Below are 15,666 nucleotides of genomic sequence, written 5' to 3'. Positions count from 1 at the left end.
AGCCCCCTGTGTCCCTTCCAGGCACACCCACCCCACGACTAACCATTAACCTGACTTCTAACAGCATAGATTCGTTTTGCCAGTTTTTATACTTTACACAAATGGAGTCATCCGGTATGTTGTCCTCTGTGGTGTCTTTAGGTCAGCATTCTAATTGTGAGAGTCACCCCCATTATTCCAAGTAGCTAGAGTTTTCCCATGATCATTGAAGTACAATGTTCCACAGCCTATAAATACCCCTCGGTTGGTCGTTTTACTGTGGATGGGCGTTTGGGGGCTTCACAGTTTGCACCTTTGAACATCCCAGTACATATGCCTGGTGAATATAGATGCCCTTTTTTGTTGGAGACCTGCTTAGACATGGAACTTTCGGGCCATAGCTTAAGCACATGGACAACATTAGGAGTCAGAGCCAAACTGTTTCCCAATGTGTTTGCAGTAATTCACACTCCCATCAGCAAAGTGCCCACCTGCCCCACATCTTTTCCAGCACTTCGTATTGTCAGTCTGATTCATTTTAGCCATTTCAGTCTGTGTTAGAGCTCACATTTGCAATATGCTTAGTAAGAAAGGGAAGATTTTTTAATTGACACATATGTATATCAATATTCTAAATCGTGCATGGAAATCTTCCCTTGACTTGGGGGTTCATGGATGTTTCAGGGGTCTAGGCGCTATCTTAGTCATCGGGTCTCTCCCCCTCTCTCCCACCCCACTTGCCCTTGTTCTCAAACTCTCTCTGCCTCCGGGACCCAGCCTGGATCTGACCTGGAGAGACGTTCAGCATCTGACTGTGCTCACCTCCAAACGGAACCAGCTTCACGACGAGGTGCATCAGTGGCGGAGAAACGGCGTCGGCCTGGAGTTTAACCACCTCTTTGGCTACGGGGTCCTTGATGCAGGCGCCATGGTGAAAATGGCTAAAGACTGGAAAACCGTGCCTGAGAGATTCCACTGCATGGGAGGCTCCGTGCAGGACCCTGAGTAAGTGGGGGCAGCAGTCCTGCTGCTGCGGGTGGAAAGTACCCCAGAGGTGGCGCCCCTCCACTGGGGACAATAGCAGATTCCCCCTCTGTGTCATCCCGAGATGCACTAGACTGGTTCAGGGACAGCCAGCTTCCAGGCAGAGCTGTAGTGTCACACACCTCCAGGGACGCCGTTTACATAGGACCAACTGGGTGCCTCAGAACCCCTGCTCTAGGTGTGACGCTTTTCTGTTTCGGTGGTTTATGCTGTCATTTTTAAGTGCACAGATCAACCAGCGTAACCAGCTCCCAGATCAGTAAACACCATGACCAGTGTCCCAGAAGGTCCCCGTGTCCCTTTCCATCATCATATCCCCAGGAGTCAAACCCATCCCTCTAAGTCCATAGATTATTTTGCTTATTTTATGCTTCATATAAATGGAATCGTACGTCATATTGTCCCTTGTAGCTAGGTTATTTTACTCAGGATGACTTGACCGTGTTTAGTGTGTATTTGTAGTGCATTTACTCTCATTACTGAACAGTGTTCTGTCCTGGGACTGTAACACTATGTATTCATTCTACTTGTGGGGCGGTATAAGGACCTGGTTTGATTCTGGGTGAGGTGGAGAGCCCTTTGGAGGGAGCTGAGTGCAGGGTTCCCCACACAGGAGCCACTGGGCCCGTCATGTGTACCTACTTCCCTTCCAACTTCCATCATGGCAAGAAAATTGGACAATAAGGAACCCTCTTTATTTCTCTCCTCACTGGTCCATCAGTAAGATGAAATAACAGTTCTCATCATTATTATTTTTAATTACATACAGTGACATGCACAGAGCTTAAGCGTATTATTTGAATTTTGATAAATGTATACAACTGAGTAACCACCCCTGATTGACTGACAGAACATGCCATCACCCTCAAAAGACCCCTCGTGCCCTCTTCCAGTTAACCCCCACATGCCGTGGACAACCATTGTCTTCATTCCTGTTCCTGTAAGTTAACTTTGCCACTTCTTGGACTTTAACTAGAGTCACGTGCAGTGGGTGTTTCTATGTCCAGTTTCTCTTATCCAACATTATTTTCATGAGATCTGTCCCATTGTTGGGCGGAGTAACAGCTCGTTCATTCTCACTGCAGGGTAGTATTCCACTGAGAGACTGCACCGTGATGTATGTCATGTAAATAGTCATGAAATCTGTCTCTTTAACTACCCCGACCCAGCCTTATTTCTATTGATCACCTGAGCTTGGCCAGAACCAGACCCTGTCGCGGTACCTCCTCCCTACCGCTCCCTTTGGTCCCGGATTCTCTGCAGCTTTTGCAGTCAGTCACCCTGAGCTGTAGTCAGGTCCTGATTTCACCAGGCTGGACGATACTTCCGACCTCCCTGAACCTCTGCTTTAGTCATTCTCAGTGTTCGTGCCCTGAGCCCTTTGGGCAGGATAGTGAAGTCTGTGGACTGCATCTCAGGATAATGCTTTTAACTACATTAAGATAAAACATATAGGACTACAAAGGAAGTCAATGAATGCTGAAAATCAGTTACAAAAATTTGTTTTAAAAATTTGAGAATGAAGTAATTTGTGTCCTTCTTTTAGCAACACATTAAGTAAAAAGCTCATGGTGGCAAGTCTAATGGCCACGATAATTTCAGAGCAGTGATAAGGACTGAAATGCTGCTTTAAGACGCCTTCAGTGATTGTGATGGGATATGAAAACCTCTGGGCCATTTGATGACAAACTCTGAGGAAGTGCCACATACTCCTCGGGCATGTGGCCTGTGTTCATAATCAAAAAAGAAGCTACATTCCTCTGAGAAGTTAGTGAAAATTAATACGTACCGTTTTTTCCACCTAAATTTTTACCACCCTGAAACAATAGCCTTTTCATTCTCTCCTCCCCAGTGAAGTGGAGCTGGTATCTCTTTCCTCCCCAGGCTGCTGGGAGGCTTTACTGGGACAACAAGCTCTCACAAAGCTGGCTACCGCACATGTAACCCTGCCTTTCCCCTCCTCCATGCCTTTAAACACTCCAGTGTCACACCTGTGGATAATAATCCCCTAGAATTACATAATAATAATCTCCTAGAATTTTGGATACAGTAATTGCCTGACCCTTGCATGAATTCAAAATTGTGTATCCTTGCAACCTACAGCATCCTCCCACGGGCCAGTGTCCTCACTGTCCTCTCGCTGAGCTCCCAGGAAGTGGTACCGAGTGGCTACGGCAGAGCCGTGTGTATCTTCCCACGGACCAGTCCATGATCTCATAAAGGCAGCTCCCAGCGGCACAATGTGGGAAAACAAAGCTTTAGCCCAATGTAATCACTTCTTTTAAAACAGAGCTGCACAAAATATAAAATATTTTAAAATACAGAACAATAGCTGCTCTGCAGAGTTCCTACCGGTTTTCCGGAAGCTGCCGTGCACACACATCATTTCTGTTCGTCCTGGTACCCTCTGCTTGGGAAGACAGGCTTCCCAGGGACCCAAACAGGTTGGCTGACCTGATCCAGGTCCCTGAGGCTGTAAGTGTAAGCGAAGGAAGGGACTGACTTTTGTGGGGAGCCTGCTCTATGTTGTACACTTTACATACACATCAGTGTCACAGCCACCCTTGGTGTCGAGGGTGTGCCTCACCTCAACAGTCAGGATGTCAATACTTTGCAGTTTTAACGACAAATTACCCATGTTATGTCTCAGGGAGAAGCGCCTACTATGTGCCTGGCCTGAGGCCTTTTACATACACCTTCTGTACTGAATCCTCATCAGCGCAGGAGGTACGTGCGATCGTGACTTTTTACAGGGGAGGACGCTGAGCCGCAGAAAGAAATGTGCTCAAGGTCACAAAGGGCAGGTCAGGACCTGAGACAAGGCCCATCTGAATCCAAACCCTGGGCTTTTCATTACATGACATTGAGCTCGGTGGTCCCCGCTGTGTGTCAGGCTCTGCATTAGAGCAGCCCCGCTGTGAGCTGGGAGGTGTCCCTGCAGGTGCGAAAAGGCTCAGGGGGGAGAAGGGCAGCCTGAGGTCACCCGGCTACTCGGCGCCCAAACTAGGATTTGAATCCAGGCCCTCTGACCCCAGAACTCCCCCTGCGAGGGGCCTCTCAGTGCGCCTCAGTGATTCTCTGCTGGAGGAGGTGAGGGTCAGCGCACATCGGGTCTGGAGGGCTTCTTTCAATAACAATTCCCCCTGGGGACTCTGAAACACCCACCTGGGGGCGGTCCCCCTCCCCACACTCCCTACCTGCTCTTCCAGTGACCCCGTCCAGGCCAGGGTCTGCAGACAGAGCCAAGCTAGGGAACCACCGTCCAAACGGGGAGCTGAGTGATGAATCCTACGTTACCCGCAGTCAACATGCAATGGCGGTTGACAGCTGCGTTCCCCTTGCTAGAGTTCACAATAATTCTCAGAGTGATTCAGAAGCATCAGGAGACTTTCTGCAGCGGTGGAATGCTCTGTATCTGAGAGTTCGATACAATAGCCTGTGGCTGTGGAGCGCTCAAAGTGTGAATGAGGGTGACCAGGGAACCAAAGCTTCTGCTTGACTTAAGCTCAGCTCCTTTAAGTTGAAAGAGCCCCGTGCGGCTCGTGGGCTCCCGTCTTGGACAGCTCAGCTCTAAGGCGCAGCCGACAGAGACACCGTGGCAGGAGGGCTGGACCCGGTGCGGGCAGAACGGAGAGTGCGGGTTTCATACATCAGCCCCGGGAAGGGGCGGGTCGCTGTGGAGCCGGCGAGGAAGCCTGGCCAGGGCCTGGCTTGTTCCACCCCCTGCTCAGCCCCACGCCCAGACCACAGGACATGCCGGCAGCCCGGACAGCTGTCTGCCTACGGGCGGCCCTAGGAGAAGGCGGGCACAGAGCTGCCACCTGCTCACAACGGCTCCGGGACAGTCCCTGGGCCGGCACCTTCTTCTACTGTCTGACTTAATCACAGGAGACTGGGTGAGAGAACAGGCTCAGAAAGATAAAGCAAAAGGCCCTGGTTCACAGAGCCGGCAACTCCGTCTGCAAAGCCCTGGGCGCTGGAACTTCTTTCTCTCACTGCGAAGAGGGAGAGACTTGCAAAGAGGGACTCGCCAAGGGAAAGCCGGCGTTCGTGCCTTTGCAGACACTGGGCCAGCAGCAGGCGGGGGCCAGAACGTTCTCGCGGGCAGTGCGCAGTGTGACCAGAGCAGGATCGACAGCTGGTTGCGCATCGGCTACGTCCACAGTTAACAAAAGCTGCCATGGCTGCGGTGTTTAGGGGGAAGAGCCCTGGGGCCCTGTCGGTCAAGGCACATGTTGATATCAGACCTTATTCTCCAAGACTGCCCTGGACAAACAGGTCCGCACAGATCCTCACACTCTGTGCATCTGGGAGGGCGACGTGGAAACGTGAGCCTGTTACCAAACGCGAGTGCCCAAGGCACAGTGAGGCCAAACAAGAGGAAATGTCAGAGTTCGGAGCAGGAACAGGTTTATTGCAGGATCAACCAACAAGAACGAGGGGCTCATGACCCCCCCAAAAAAAGCGCCAAACTCCCTAAAGGGTTTCAGCTGAGCCTTTTTAAAGGTGAGCTGAGGGCGGGGAGTCCCGGGGTATGTGATCAGCTGTGCACAATTCTGACTGGTTGATGGTGATGAATCCTCAGGTGCCAGAAGGCCTGGGGCCACATGCTCATGATCATCAAGGAGTACCTTTCTTCCATTTGGTCATGGTTTTTGGTGTCTGAAAAACTCAGGAATTTTTTTTTAGTGGAGGCACTGCAGATTGAACCCAGGACTTCAAGCATGCCAAGCACATGCTCTGCCACTGAGCTATATCCCACCCCGAAACTCAGGAAATATGCATGAGATGCTGTTATCTGGGTACTTTGGAGAGGAGCTACAGCAGAGGATGTGGGGGAGGAGTCTGTCCCGGGAAGGCCCCACAAGGTCCTGCTCGGATACGGGCCGCGATGAGCGACCACTTCTTTCTAGCTCCAAGAACACTGAACACTCTGTCATCATCCATATACGTGTTGAATTTGGAGCCAGAGGCAACACTGGAAATAGGCTGTCTGACTCCATCATTTTACAGTTAAGGAATCTGAGGCCCTGAGATGAGACCTTCCCAACAGCTCACAACTGGCCGGGAACTCATCCAGAATCAGCAGCACTGATTTTAATGAAAGGAACCTCGACAGCTGCTCCAACACTAACTCACCTCGGGCTCCACGAGGAAGGGGCCTCATGCGTCTTGTTCACTGGTGTGTCCCCAGTGCCTAGAACAACACTTTGCACTTAGCAGTCACTTGACTGGTATTGTTGGAATGACTGAATATTCAGCTGGCATCACCTGGGCACAAGCAAGATGTCTAAACAGTGGCCGTAGGACCTCCAGAAGAGGCAGAGAAATTCCAGGGGGTGGCCCCGCTTTGCAGGAAGGGCTCTGCAGCCCCTCTGTGCCCCCTGCTCCTCCATCCACCCCTCACCTGGATTTGTTCTCAGATGCAGCTGAGTGCGGTCTGGGGCGGGCATGCTTGTCAGGGAACTCAGGCACTGGACCAGGAGGTCCTGAGTGCAACGCCCAGGCTGGCTGTGCCTCTGGCAGAAGAAGCTTTTTATCACCTGGAATAGAACTTCTCAGGGACGAGGATGGAGGGGTCCACAGCCCTGGCAGCTGGCACTTTCTCTGATGTGTGGGGCTGCCCAGAAACAGCCGCTGAGCCGCTGAGCGGCAACTGTCAGGTTTATGAGTTTCCTTGGTGTTAATCTTCCCAGAGAGGCAGTCAATTTGAAAAGCAATTTTCTAAAGAGGCTTTATCAGGAGAGTCAGTGAAGGGTGCTTGACTGAAATAAAAGGGAAAATAGAACTGGCTGGGAGCATCTGCACTGGACCAGCCAAGTGCAGTGAGTGCAGCAAACTCAGGCCCCGCCGGCAGAGGCCACATGTCCCCAGAGCACACTATCCTGTGCCGGCCGCCCCCACCCTCCCTGGTTCACTCAGCTCCTTGAAGGGTGTGGCAAACTCTGGATTTTAAATGAATGTGGAAATCAGTTTTCAAACCTGGTGTGACTGCCAGAAGCAGCCTGGGAGAGAGAGAAGAGGGCGTTCTCGGCTGCGTGGATGTGCACAGGTCAGTTCTGAGCCGCAGTGTCTCCTGTGTGAGTTAACGCCCCCCCCCCCGACAACGTGACGTGGGAAAGAGAGAACATCACAGTGACCGCTGTTGTTCTTAAGTGACCGCCACGTAGCAGATGTCCCAGGCACTTGGGGAAGCACAGCTCTCATTATTCCAGTCACTATTCTAGCAACACAACTACAGCTTCGTAACGACTTGCTTTTATCACACAGCTGAGGATTGAGAGCCCACAGAGCAGTCCGCAGGCCCCCGGAAAGCAATGCCCATTTCTAGGCACAAAGCCACTGAGCCCTCGTTTGCCGCACTATGCAATAAAATGAAGATGGTAAGATACACCTGGGCCCCCCAGTTTGCCCTTATAGGACTTGGGCACCAGGCTTTGGTACATATTCTCTGAAAGTTCAGAGGGTGGCTCATCCCTTCCAGTGGGTGCCTCATTTTCTGCAGTGAATGTGTTCCAGGACGTGGCCTCTGGGGCTAGCTGAGGGTCTCTGCAGAGTTGCCTTCGGTTTCACAAACCACCATCTCCTATTTCAATCTTCTTATAAACTGACTTTTCCTGAGCACCTGTCCCCTGTTCCCTTAAAATAAGAATGAATCGTACTCCTTTTCTTCCTATAAAAGCTACACACGGTCGTGGAAGGAAAGTCAGAACACACAAGGCAGCAAGAAGAGGGTGAGAAACACCCACGAGGACTGCTCCCAGGCCCCTGATGCCAGCGCACCTGTGAGAGGGGTGGTGTTTCTTTCCTACCAACCTTGCTGCCGCTTGGCTTCACACCAGACTTTCCATTTCAAGTCAATTTCAAAGTGACTTAACATTCCAAGGAGAGTCCAGTGGGATGCCACCTCCCAGGGGCCCCATGCGGGCAGTGAGCAGCTCACCTGGCCGGTCAAGATGGGGCGTTTGGGGAGCAGGCAGTTCCTCCAGGTGCTAAAAGAAGCCAGTCTCCCCAGGGGCCCAGGTGTCCTTGGAAGGACTTCTGGCCCCTAAGGCTTCTGGGATAATTTGTGAGTCCTAACCAGCCGTTCCCGCTCCAGCCTGTCCTTCTGCCTCTCCAGGTGCATGGTGAAATTCCAATCATTCTCTCAGCCTCCCCTCACCTTCCCAGCTCTCAAGCAAGACCCTGAGATCTGGCAATGGGCAGCCTTTGTTCCACTTCCCCCATGTCACCCTTGCCATCCTCTCTCTCCTTGTCCCTGTCGCTAATGCCTGCCCCGTGACCCCCGGGGCTCCTGGGAGAAGCACAGCCAGCCTGGGACATGCCCGCCTCCCTCCTTCTGCTGTCAGGGCTGCTTCAAGGCCTAGAATCCCGGGCACCCCTGTGATGTGCTATGTGACAGGGCTGTCCCCAGCCCAGGTCTGTCCCTACAGCAGCTTCTCAAGGGGCTTTTTTATTTAACTCGGCTTTCTAAAGAAAGCAAAAGAAGTAAGTGGGAGTGGCTGACCCCACATGGTGGAAGAGAGACACATTTGTAGGGTTAATGTGCCATGAACAGCCAACAGGCCTCCACGGCAGAGCAGAGGGATATGGTTATTTCCTTCCCAATCTGCTCTCTAGGAACAGATAACACCGGTCTTGGGTGGGGTGGCCTGGAAGCAGATTTTTGAGGATGAGTTCATGTGTATGCGATGTATTGAGGGGGGGCTTTCCAGGAAGAACCATAAGGGAGTGGGAGGCTCAGGATGGGCAGAAGGCAGCTGAGCCAGATGTGGCATCAGGTAACATGTGGGTGTGGCCTGATCTACCGGGGCTCTGGAGCATCAATAGGACCACAAAATTGCCCCACTTGGAGGCAAGGGCGCTGGCCTTATACATCCCCGTATCAGCCAGGCACCAGCATGGGCAGAACATATGACCTCCCAGATAAGGCAGCTCCCAGGGCCTGAGGGCGATTCTGCAGAGAAAGGGGCAGCTGAGAGCCTTTAGCAGCCAAAGCTCACACAGCTGTAGAGGGAACCCGGCCATCAGCCAGGGAAGTCCCCTGCGCCAGGGTGTGCTTGAAGGCTCTCAGGTTTAGCCCAATCCAGATCTCCTATTGTAAGAGGTCATCCCAGCCCTGGGATAACTTCTTTCTTGAGTGAGGGACCTTGTTCATTTACAGAAACTGCCAGCTTCCAATTTCCAGCTACAGTGGCCATTCCCATCTCTGATTCTTAGCCAGTCAAAGAAATCTTTTCAGATTTTCCCCAGGAAAGCAATGTCACTTCTCTGCCAGAGTTAATACAAATTGACTTATAAAGAGGCTGTCACTGTGTGAACTCTAGTCCGTCAGTGACCTGGGTGCAAATGGGGACAGAAATAAACTTTTTTAGAATCTAGCTTGTGTTTTGAATCCTGATGACAACAGTGACTACAGCACGTGACAAATGATTGGTAATGCTTTAAATTACCCAGGATGGCTGTTCTGCAGGGTAACAGCCTCTGGCCGTTGGCTTGTGAATTTCCTTCTTGAATTTTTCAAGGCGGGCTGTCCTGCAAGACACGAAAGGGACTCAGATGCAACACAGGACTCAGCCAAGGCCTCTCTCCCTGCTCTGGGCATCACTGTCAGCTTCTGTTGTCTCCAGGTGTACGTCTCAGGGACTTCCAAAGCCCCTGAAGCTCAACTCTAGAAGGAAAGCCTCCTTTCTGGAACTGCCTGCTTGTTTTTGTAGAAACCCAGTCATAAAATGTGGCATTTCACTCACAGCTAAGGTTCAGGACATTCCAGAAGCCTCCTGCAAGGTAGTTGGAAAACCTGCATAACAGGATCCAGTTTTCCCAAGTGCTTTTCCTAGAGCCTGTGAGCCAGGGCACAAACAGACTGTGCTCGAAACAGAAGCCTGAGAGAGGTTCTGGGTGGTGGTGGCGTCTTGATCAGGTTCAGATTGAACAAACTCAAACGATTAGCTCTCTGCTATCCAGTACGGAAGCTACCAACCACATGCGGCTAGTTAATAAAATTAAATAAATTTAAATTCATTAAAAGTTCAGCTCCTCACACATACTTGTCAATTCCAAGTGCCCGAGAGCCACAATTGGCCAGTGGCTACCGTATTAGCACAGATGCAGAACATTTCCAGCATTGCAGAAAGTTCTGTTGGTGAGCGCCGGTCTAGACATTTGTAAATGTACAATGCATATGAATGTGTGTACATATTTTATCTTCACAGCCACTCTTCAAGGTAGGAAGTCATATTCCCGGTGTACAGGTAAGGAAAATGAACTCAGACAGTTCAGACGCCTTGCCCACAACTGGACCTTTAGTCTCCCCCACATGGCTTTCTGCCTGCATGCAGGCTGAAGCCCGCACGATCCTTAAGCATTCATCAGCTCACCTGTTAAGGTTCTGATCCTGTTCTGAGTAAGTAGCATCTTCTTTGAGAGGTCCAGCTAGTGGCTCGCCATCCTCACATCTCCAAAGCTGGCCTAATGCCTGCTCTCCACCAAACTGGATGATTTCCCCAGAACCTCGTGCTTGGGACCCCACCTCCACCACCATCCCTGGATCGCCATGGCCAGTGGATGCATCCTTCAGCGTCAGAGTCCTGCAGAGCACACACAGCAGGATTCCGTGAAGCTGTTTATGTATATATTTTTAAGTTCCTCACCTTCATCAGTGAGCTGCTGGGCATCTCCAGCCAGCCTCCCAGGTTTGTCACCTTGGTTCCAAGGGCAGCAGAGAACCAAGGCTTGGCTCTGAGCTGGGTGTATGGCTAGCATCTTTTTGTAGATGTGCTTTACAAGATATGTGTTTAAAAATATGCACCGATTTATTCTCCAAAATAAAAGCCATGTTCGGGGGGGATACTAACATGGGCAAAGGGCCAGGGGAGGGAAGTGGGACCGTGCTCCAGGCACTGGGCTCGGTGCTTTCCCATGTGGCCTTTTTCATTCTCACCAGACCCACCCACAGTGACATGAGACTTCAAGGATTTAAATAATTTGCCCAAGCTCTCCTGACCAGTAAGCATAGAAGCAGAATTCTAACCCAAATAGATTTATTTCTGAAGTCTGTAGTATTTCCTCTACACCATGTAATCCTCAAATGTAGCTTCCTTTACTACATTTCTGGTGCAAGAACCTTCACACATCTCACCTTCAAAGGAGGCCATCTCCAGAAAGGAGATCAGGTGTATGGAAAGACAGCTGACCCTCCATGGGGCTCCAGCTCTACGATTAACGAGACTCCCAAATTCCCCTGATCACTCGGCGGTCTGTTCTTCATCAGGATTAATCAATCCAACTTCAGCTTTTGTTTTAATGATAGTAATAACAATCACATTAGCAATAATCTCTCTTTATCAAGGTACTTAGTACTTTAAAAGAAAAGCATACACGCTCTTGTCTCGGTCTGGGTTGCCCCAAAAATAGACCCTGAAGGTACTTGGGTGCTGACCGTTTTTTGAGAGATGATCTCATGGAAAACAAGTGTGGTAGAGATGTCAACAGGGAGGAGGAAGCAATCCAATGAAGAATGTATTGATGATGCATTGACAGGCACGTTGCCACCAAGGGCAACTAGGCTCAATCCCACTGGGGACGTTGAGTTGTCCCTACTGGGAACCGGGAAGCCAGGGTATATTTTACTCACCACCTTCTGTCAGTCATCGGTAGAGGGTTTTCCCTACAAGATTATATCGCTGAGGCTTTGGGGCCAGCCTGCACACAGGCGGAGGAAGCTCCCACAGTGCAGGGAAGAGCTCCAGGACAGAAGGTGGGAGATGCTGATACCTGAGGTGGGATGCAGTCAGCGGCCACAGGAGCCGCGGCTGCAGGTGAACCCAGAAGTGACTTAGGAGAACTGGGAATGGTGTCAACAGCATTGCTACATCCCCCTTGGACCCAGAAGCTTCAGAGAGTGTAGGTGATGGGCTCAGGTCACACAGCTGCTGTAAGAATGACCCCAAAGCCTCTGCTCTTTCCCGCCCCCTAAGCTGTCTTCAGAAGCCCCGGGATGGTGTGCCCCTCCCCTGACCACATCTCCCCATCACTTTGCCCTCAGGAAAATACCATCCACTGGCAAACTGGTGCTGACACTCACAACCGACGCATGTGAAGGGAAGGAAAACTTCGTCCGCTACCTGGAGCACGTCCAAGCTGTCATCACGGTCAACGCGACCAGGAGAGGAGACCTGAACATCAACATGACGTCGCCCATGGGCACCAAGTCCATCCTGCTGAGCCGGCGCCCGAGGGATGACGACTCCAAGGTGGGCTTCGACAAGTGGCCCTTCATGACCACCCACACCTGGGGGGAGGACGCCCGAGGAACCTGGACCCTGGAGCTGGGCTTTGTGGGGAGCGCGCCCCAGAAGGGGGTGCTGAAGGAGTGGACACTGATGCTACACGGCACGCAGAGCGCGCCTTACATTGACCAGGTGGTGAGGGATTACCAGTCCAAGCTGGCCATGTCCAAGAAGGAGGAGCTGGAGGAGGAGCTGGACGAAGCTGTGGAGAGAAGCCTGAAGAGCATCCTGGGTAAGAACTAGCGCCGCCGCCTGGCCGCCACCGCCGCCGCACCTCCTGCCCGCGTTTCCGCCTCTCGGTCCTCGCTCCACACCCTGCCAGGCACCCCGCGATGACTGTCCCCCCAACACAAGCGATTCCAACTTCTTGATCTGAAGCTTTGCTCACTGTCAATGATTTTCATTACGATGGAAGCAATCTTTTCTATTCTATGCCCCAAATACAGTGTTCCTACCAACACCTATTTCCTATTTGTGACTCGAAGTTGTTTATTTGTGTCATTCAGGTAGGTGACATCCTGCAAACAGCCCTGGGACAGCTTTCCCCTCCATTTTCTTTCATAGAAGAGAAGAGAATGCATCTAAAATTGCACACACGGTGACTCCGAGGACATTTATTCATGGTCTCAACTGAGGATCCGTTACTTACAGAGAGAATCCAAGATTATGACAGAGGGTGAGATCTGGGTCTCTGATGTAAAGCACAGAGGCTGTACATCCTTTGGGGAAAGACGTTTTGACTTAGCAAGATTTTTCAGTGATGTAGATGAAGGTGGCATGATTCAAAAGATGCCATCTCTGAGAGCCCTAATTACCAGACGGGGAAGAGAGAGTCAGAAAGCAGGGGCGTTGGAAACCTTACCACCAATGCCGACATCGTAGCTCATCCTACTCACCAGCGTGACAAATGTAAAGTCTAAGTAGCTTGGCTGTCCTTTGTCCAGCTACTGCTCTGAGTTACGGTAAAAACTGCCAGAGGTGCCCAGTGTACTCTCAGTACGTGTAGATTTCATCCTAGCCCCAATTTTCTGGGGTTCCTCCCATAGCTCCCCAAAAGGGAAAAAAGGCAAGGCTGGACTGGCAACCTGGCTGGGAAAGTATAGCTTGGTCGTTTTTAACACAAGAATATTCCTCTTCCTAAGTCACTCTGGGGCTTCTTAAACTGATGGAAGCAACGGGCAAGGTGAGTATTTTTGACAGCTTCCCACACACCTGCTCAGGCTTTGATCTCCAAAATACGTGACTGGTGGGAAATGCCATACTTCCTCATGCTGTGGTTTCTTTGATGAGTCCAAGAAGTGGCCAATGTTCCATAAGAGGTGTGTGGAGGGCGAGGGGGTGTGTTTGAAGAGGGCTGGGGCCGTCTCCACCTAGGCCCCTGTTTGTACAGAGCCTCTTCTGCTGAAGGAGGGACAAGCCAGCTCAGCCCCCAGTGACTTGAGGCTTGACGGAAGCAAGAGGAGACCTCTGTAGGGGGAGCACTGAGTCACCATCTCGGCAGCTGAGCAGTCCAGGAGGGGGTTTACCATGCAACCCACAGGTGGCACTTTCCCTCGCCCCCACTGTCAACTCCAAATAGAAGTTTCCTACCCAAGGATTGGCCCCTCCTCCCCAATCCCAAATGCCCACCCGTTCCCAGGAAACAACTTTGTTTGTTTGATTTGATTCCCAAGAACCAATCAACCTCTTCCATCTCCACTTCTCCCCTCCCATGGGGAGCCTGGTGTCTCTTTACTCAAAGCCAGCAGCACAGGAGCCTGAGGGTCCGTTCTCTGAAGGCGGCACCTCTGAGAGAGAAGCCTGGAAAACTCCTTTTCTTTCATTCTACCCCCCACATTGGCATGAATTTCTGTCTTCTCTAGCACCATGTGACCTTCTCTATAAAATGCTTTACAATGTAATATTTATGATTTTTAGAAGAAATTTATTACATGTCATGAAGGTCTTTTTAAACCAGTTTAGATTTAAAGAAAAAAAAATAAATGGATGCCATCAAAATTTCATTTTACATTAACAGTCTGAAAATAAACCAAAGGACATTGTGTGTGTATAAGTACACACAGAAATATGTATACCAATGCAGACTATATACACGTGTGTATATATGTGTATATATCTTTGTATACGCTTGTATAACTGTATATGCACACATATACCTAAAATGTGTGTATGCGTATTTATTGAAGAAACAGACACCATATTCATCTCTAAAAGAATATTCAGAGGGTATCAAGATGACTCTGGCTGAACAAAAAAGCCAGAGGAAATTCAGGTGAAATGTTCCTCGATTCCCATTCATCCACCTCTCTGTAATTTTGCGCCTCCCTGTATAAACATTGTGTCTTATATAGCAGCACAGATAAGAAATAGTTGTCCATATTTTCACAGTTATGGTATAATTTATGAAATTAGAGAGTAACTTATCAGCTTCTTAATAGAAATGGCAAGTTTTGATATGAGTATACAGTACATAAAAATATATATAGTGCTATTTAAAAATATTTGGTCTCTATTTCATTTTTTGCACCAGTATTAACACTAAAATATGTCTTGCTAGTGAGGTTTTTATGCTCCTAATGCAAGAGACAGCTATTTATAGTCATTTATTTTAAAAATGAAAATAAGTGAATAATGATTAATCAAGTTAACGTTGTTATTCTCTGTGACAAAATTTTATAAGCAAATTTAAAAATACATGATGTAAATTAGGAGATTCAACAATAAAACATTACCTTCCAGAAATTACGTGGGATGTGGTATGTATTACAGAAAAACACTTCCATCCATTCTGGGAGCAGATAATAAAAAGTCGCCGAAGAGAGATCCAGAAAGCTTGCTTTCATAAATATGTATGAAAGATTTATGATTAGCAAATAAATCATACACAAATTATGACCTGTAGCAGCATTTTTCAAACTCAAGTTACAACCATTAGCTGTTGTAACATAAATTTAGGGAGTCAAAACCAGCATTTTGGAATAGAATAGAGTAGATCATGAATATTAATGATAAATATTGCTTCCTGAGATATCTTTTTTCAGGAATGTGTGTGTGTGTCTGAGTGTGTGTATTGGCTCACCGTGTAAAATGAATTTCTTATTGTAAGTCGTGCTCAAAGGTCTTTTAGAAACACTATTCTGGGCTATAGTCTCTGGGCTAGACTAAGTTATACTGTAGTAACGAACAGTCCCTAAATCTCAGTAGTTTAACACACAGAGGTTCAGTTATCCTTTACACAAATTTCGCTGAGGAACTGGATGACTCCTCAAGGACACAGACCTCCATGCAGTGACTCAGGGATTCAGGCTGCTTCAGCCGTCAGTCTTCGGGTTTGTAATCACAACGCGAGGCT

At 49.5% G+C, this 15,666-nt stretch overlaps 1 protein-coding gene across 1 annotated transcript in view; it reads left to right on the top strand.

The window, feature by feature from the left end:
* Positions 1-12,774, top strand: part of PCSK2 (proprotein convertase subtilisin/kexin type 2) — a 218,249-nt gene extending 205,475 nt beyond the window's left edge. The window contains exons 11-12 of the mRNA XM_032461792.1: positions 757-984; positions 12,071-12,774. Coding sequence (XP_032317683.1) covers positions 757-984; positions 12,071-12,557 — 715 coding nt within the window. The 3' untranslated portion in view covers positions 12,558-12,774. The remainder of the gene's footprint in view (positions 1-756; positions 985-12,070) is intronic.
* The last annotated feature ends 2,892 nt before the right edge of the window (positions 12,775-15,666 follow it).

This window comes from Camelus ferus, chromosome 19, assembly GCF_009834535.1.
Source record: "Camelus ferus isolate YT-003-E chromosome 19, BCGSAC_Cfer_1.0, whole genome shotgun sequence".
Lineage (NCBI taxonomy): Eukaryota > Metazoa > Chordata > Mammalia > Artiodactyla > Camelidae > Camelus > Camelus ferus.
Note: the sequence above shows the minus strand (reverse complement) of the source record. Positions and strands in the feature narration are given on the sequence as shown.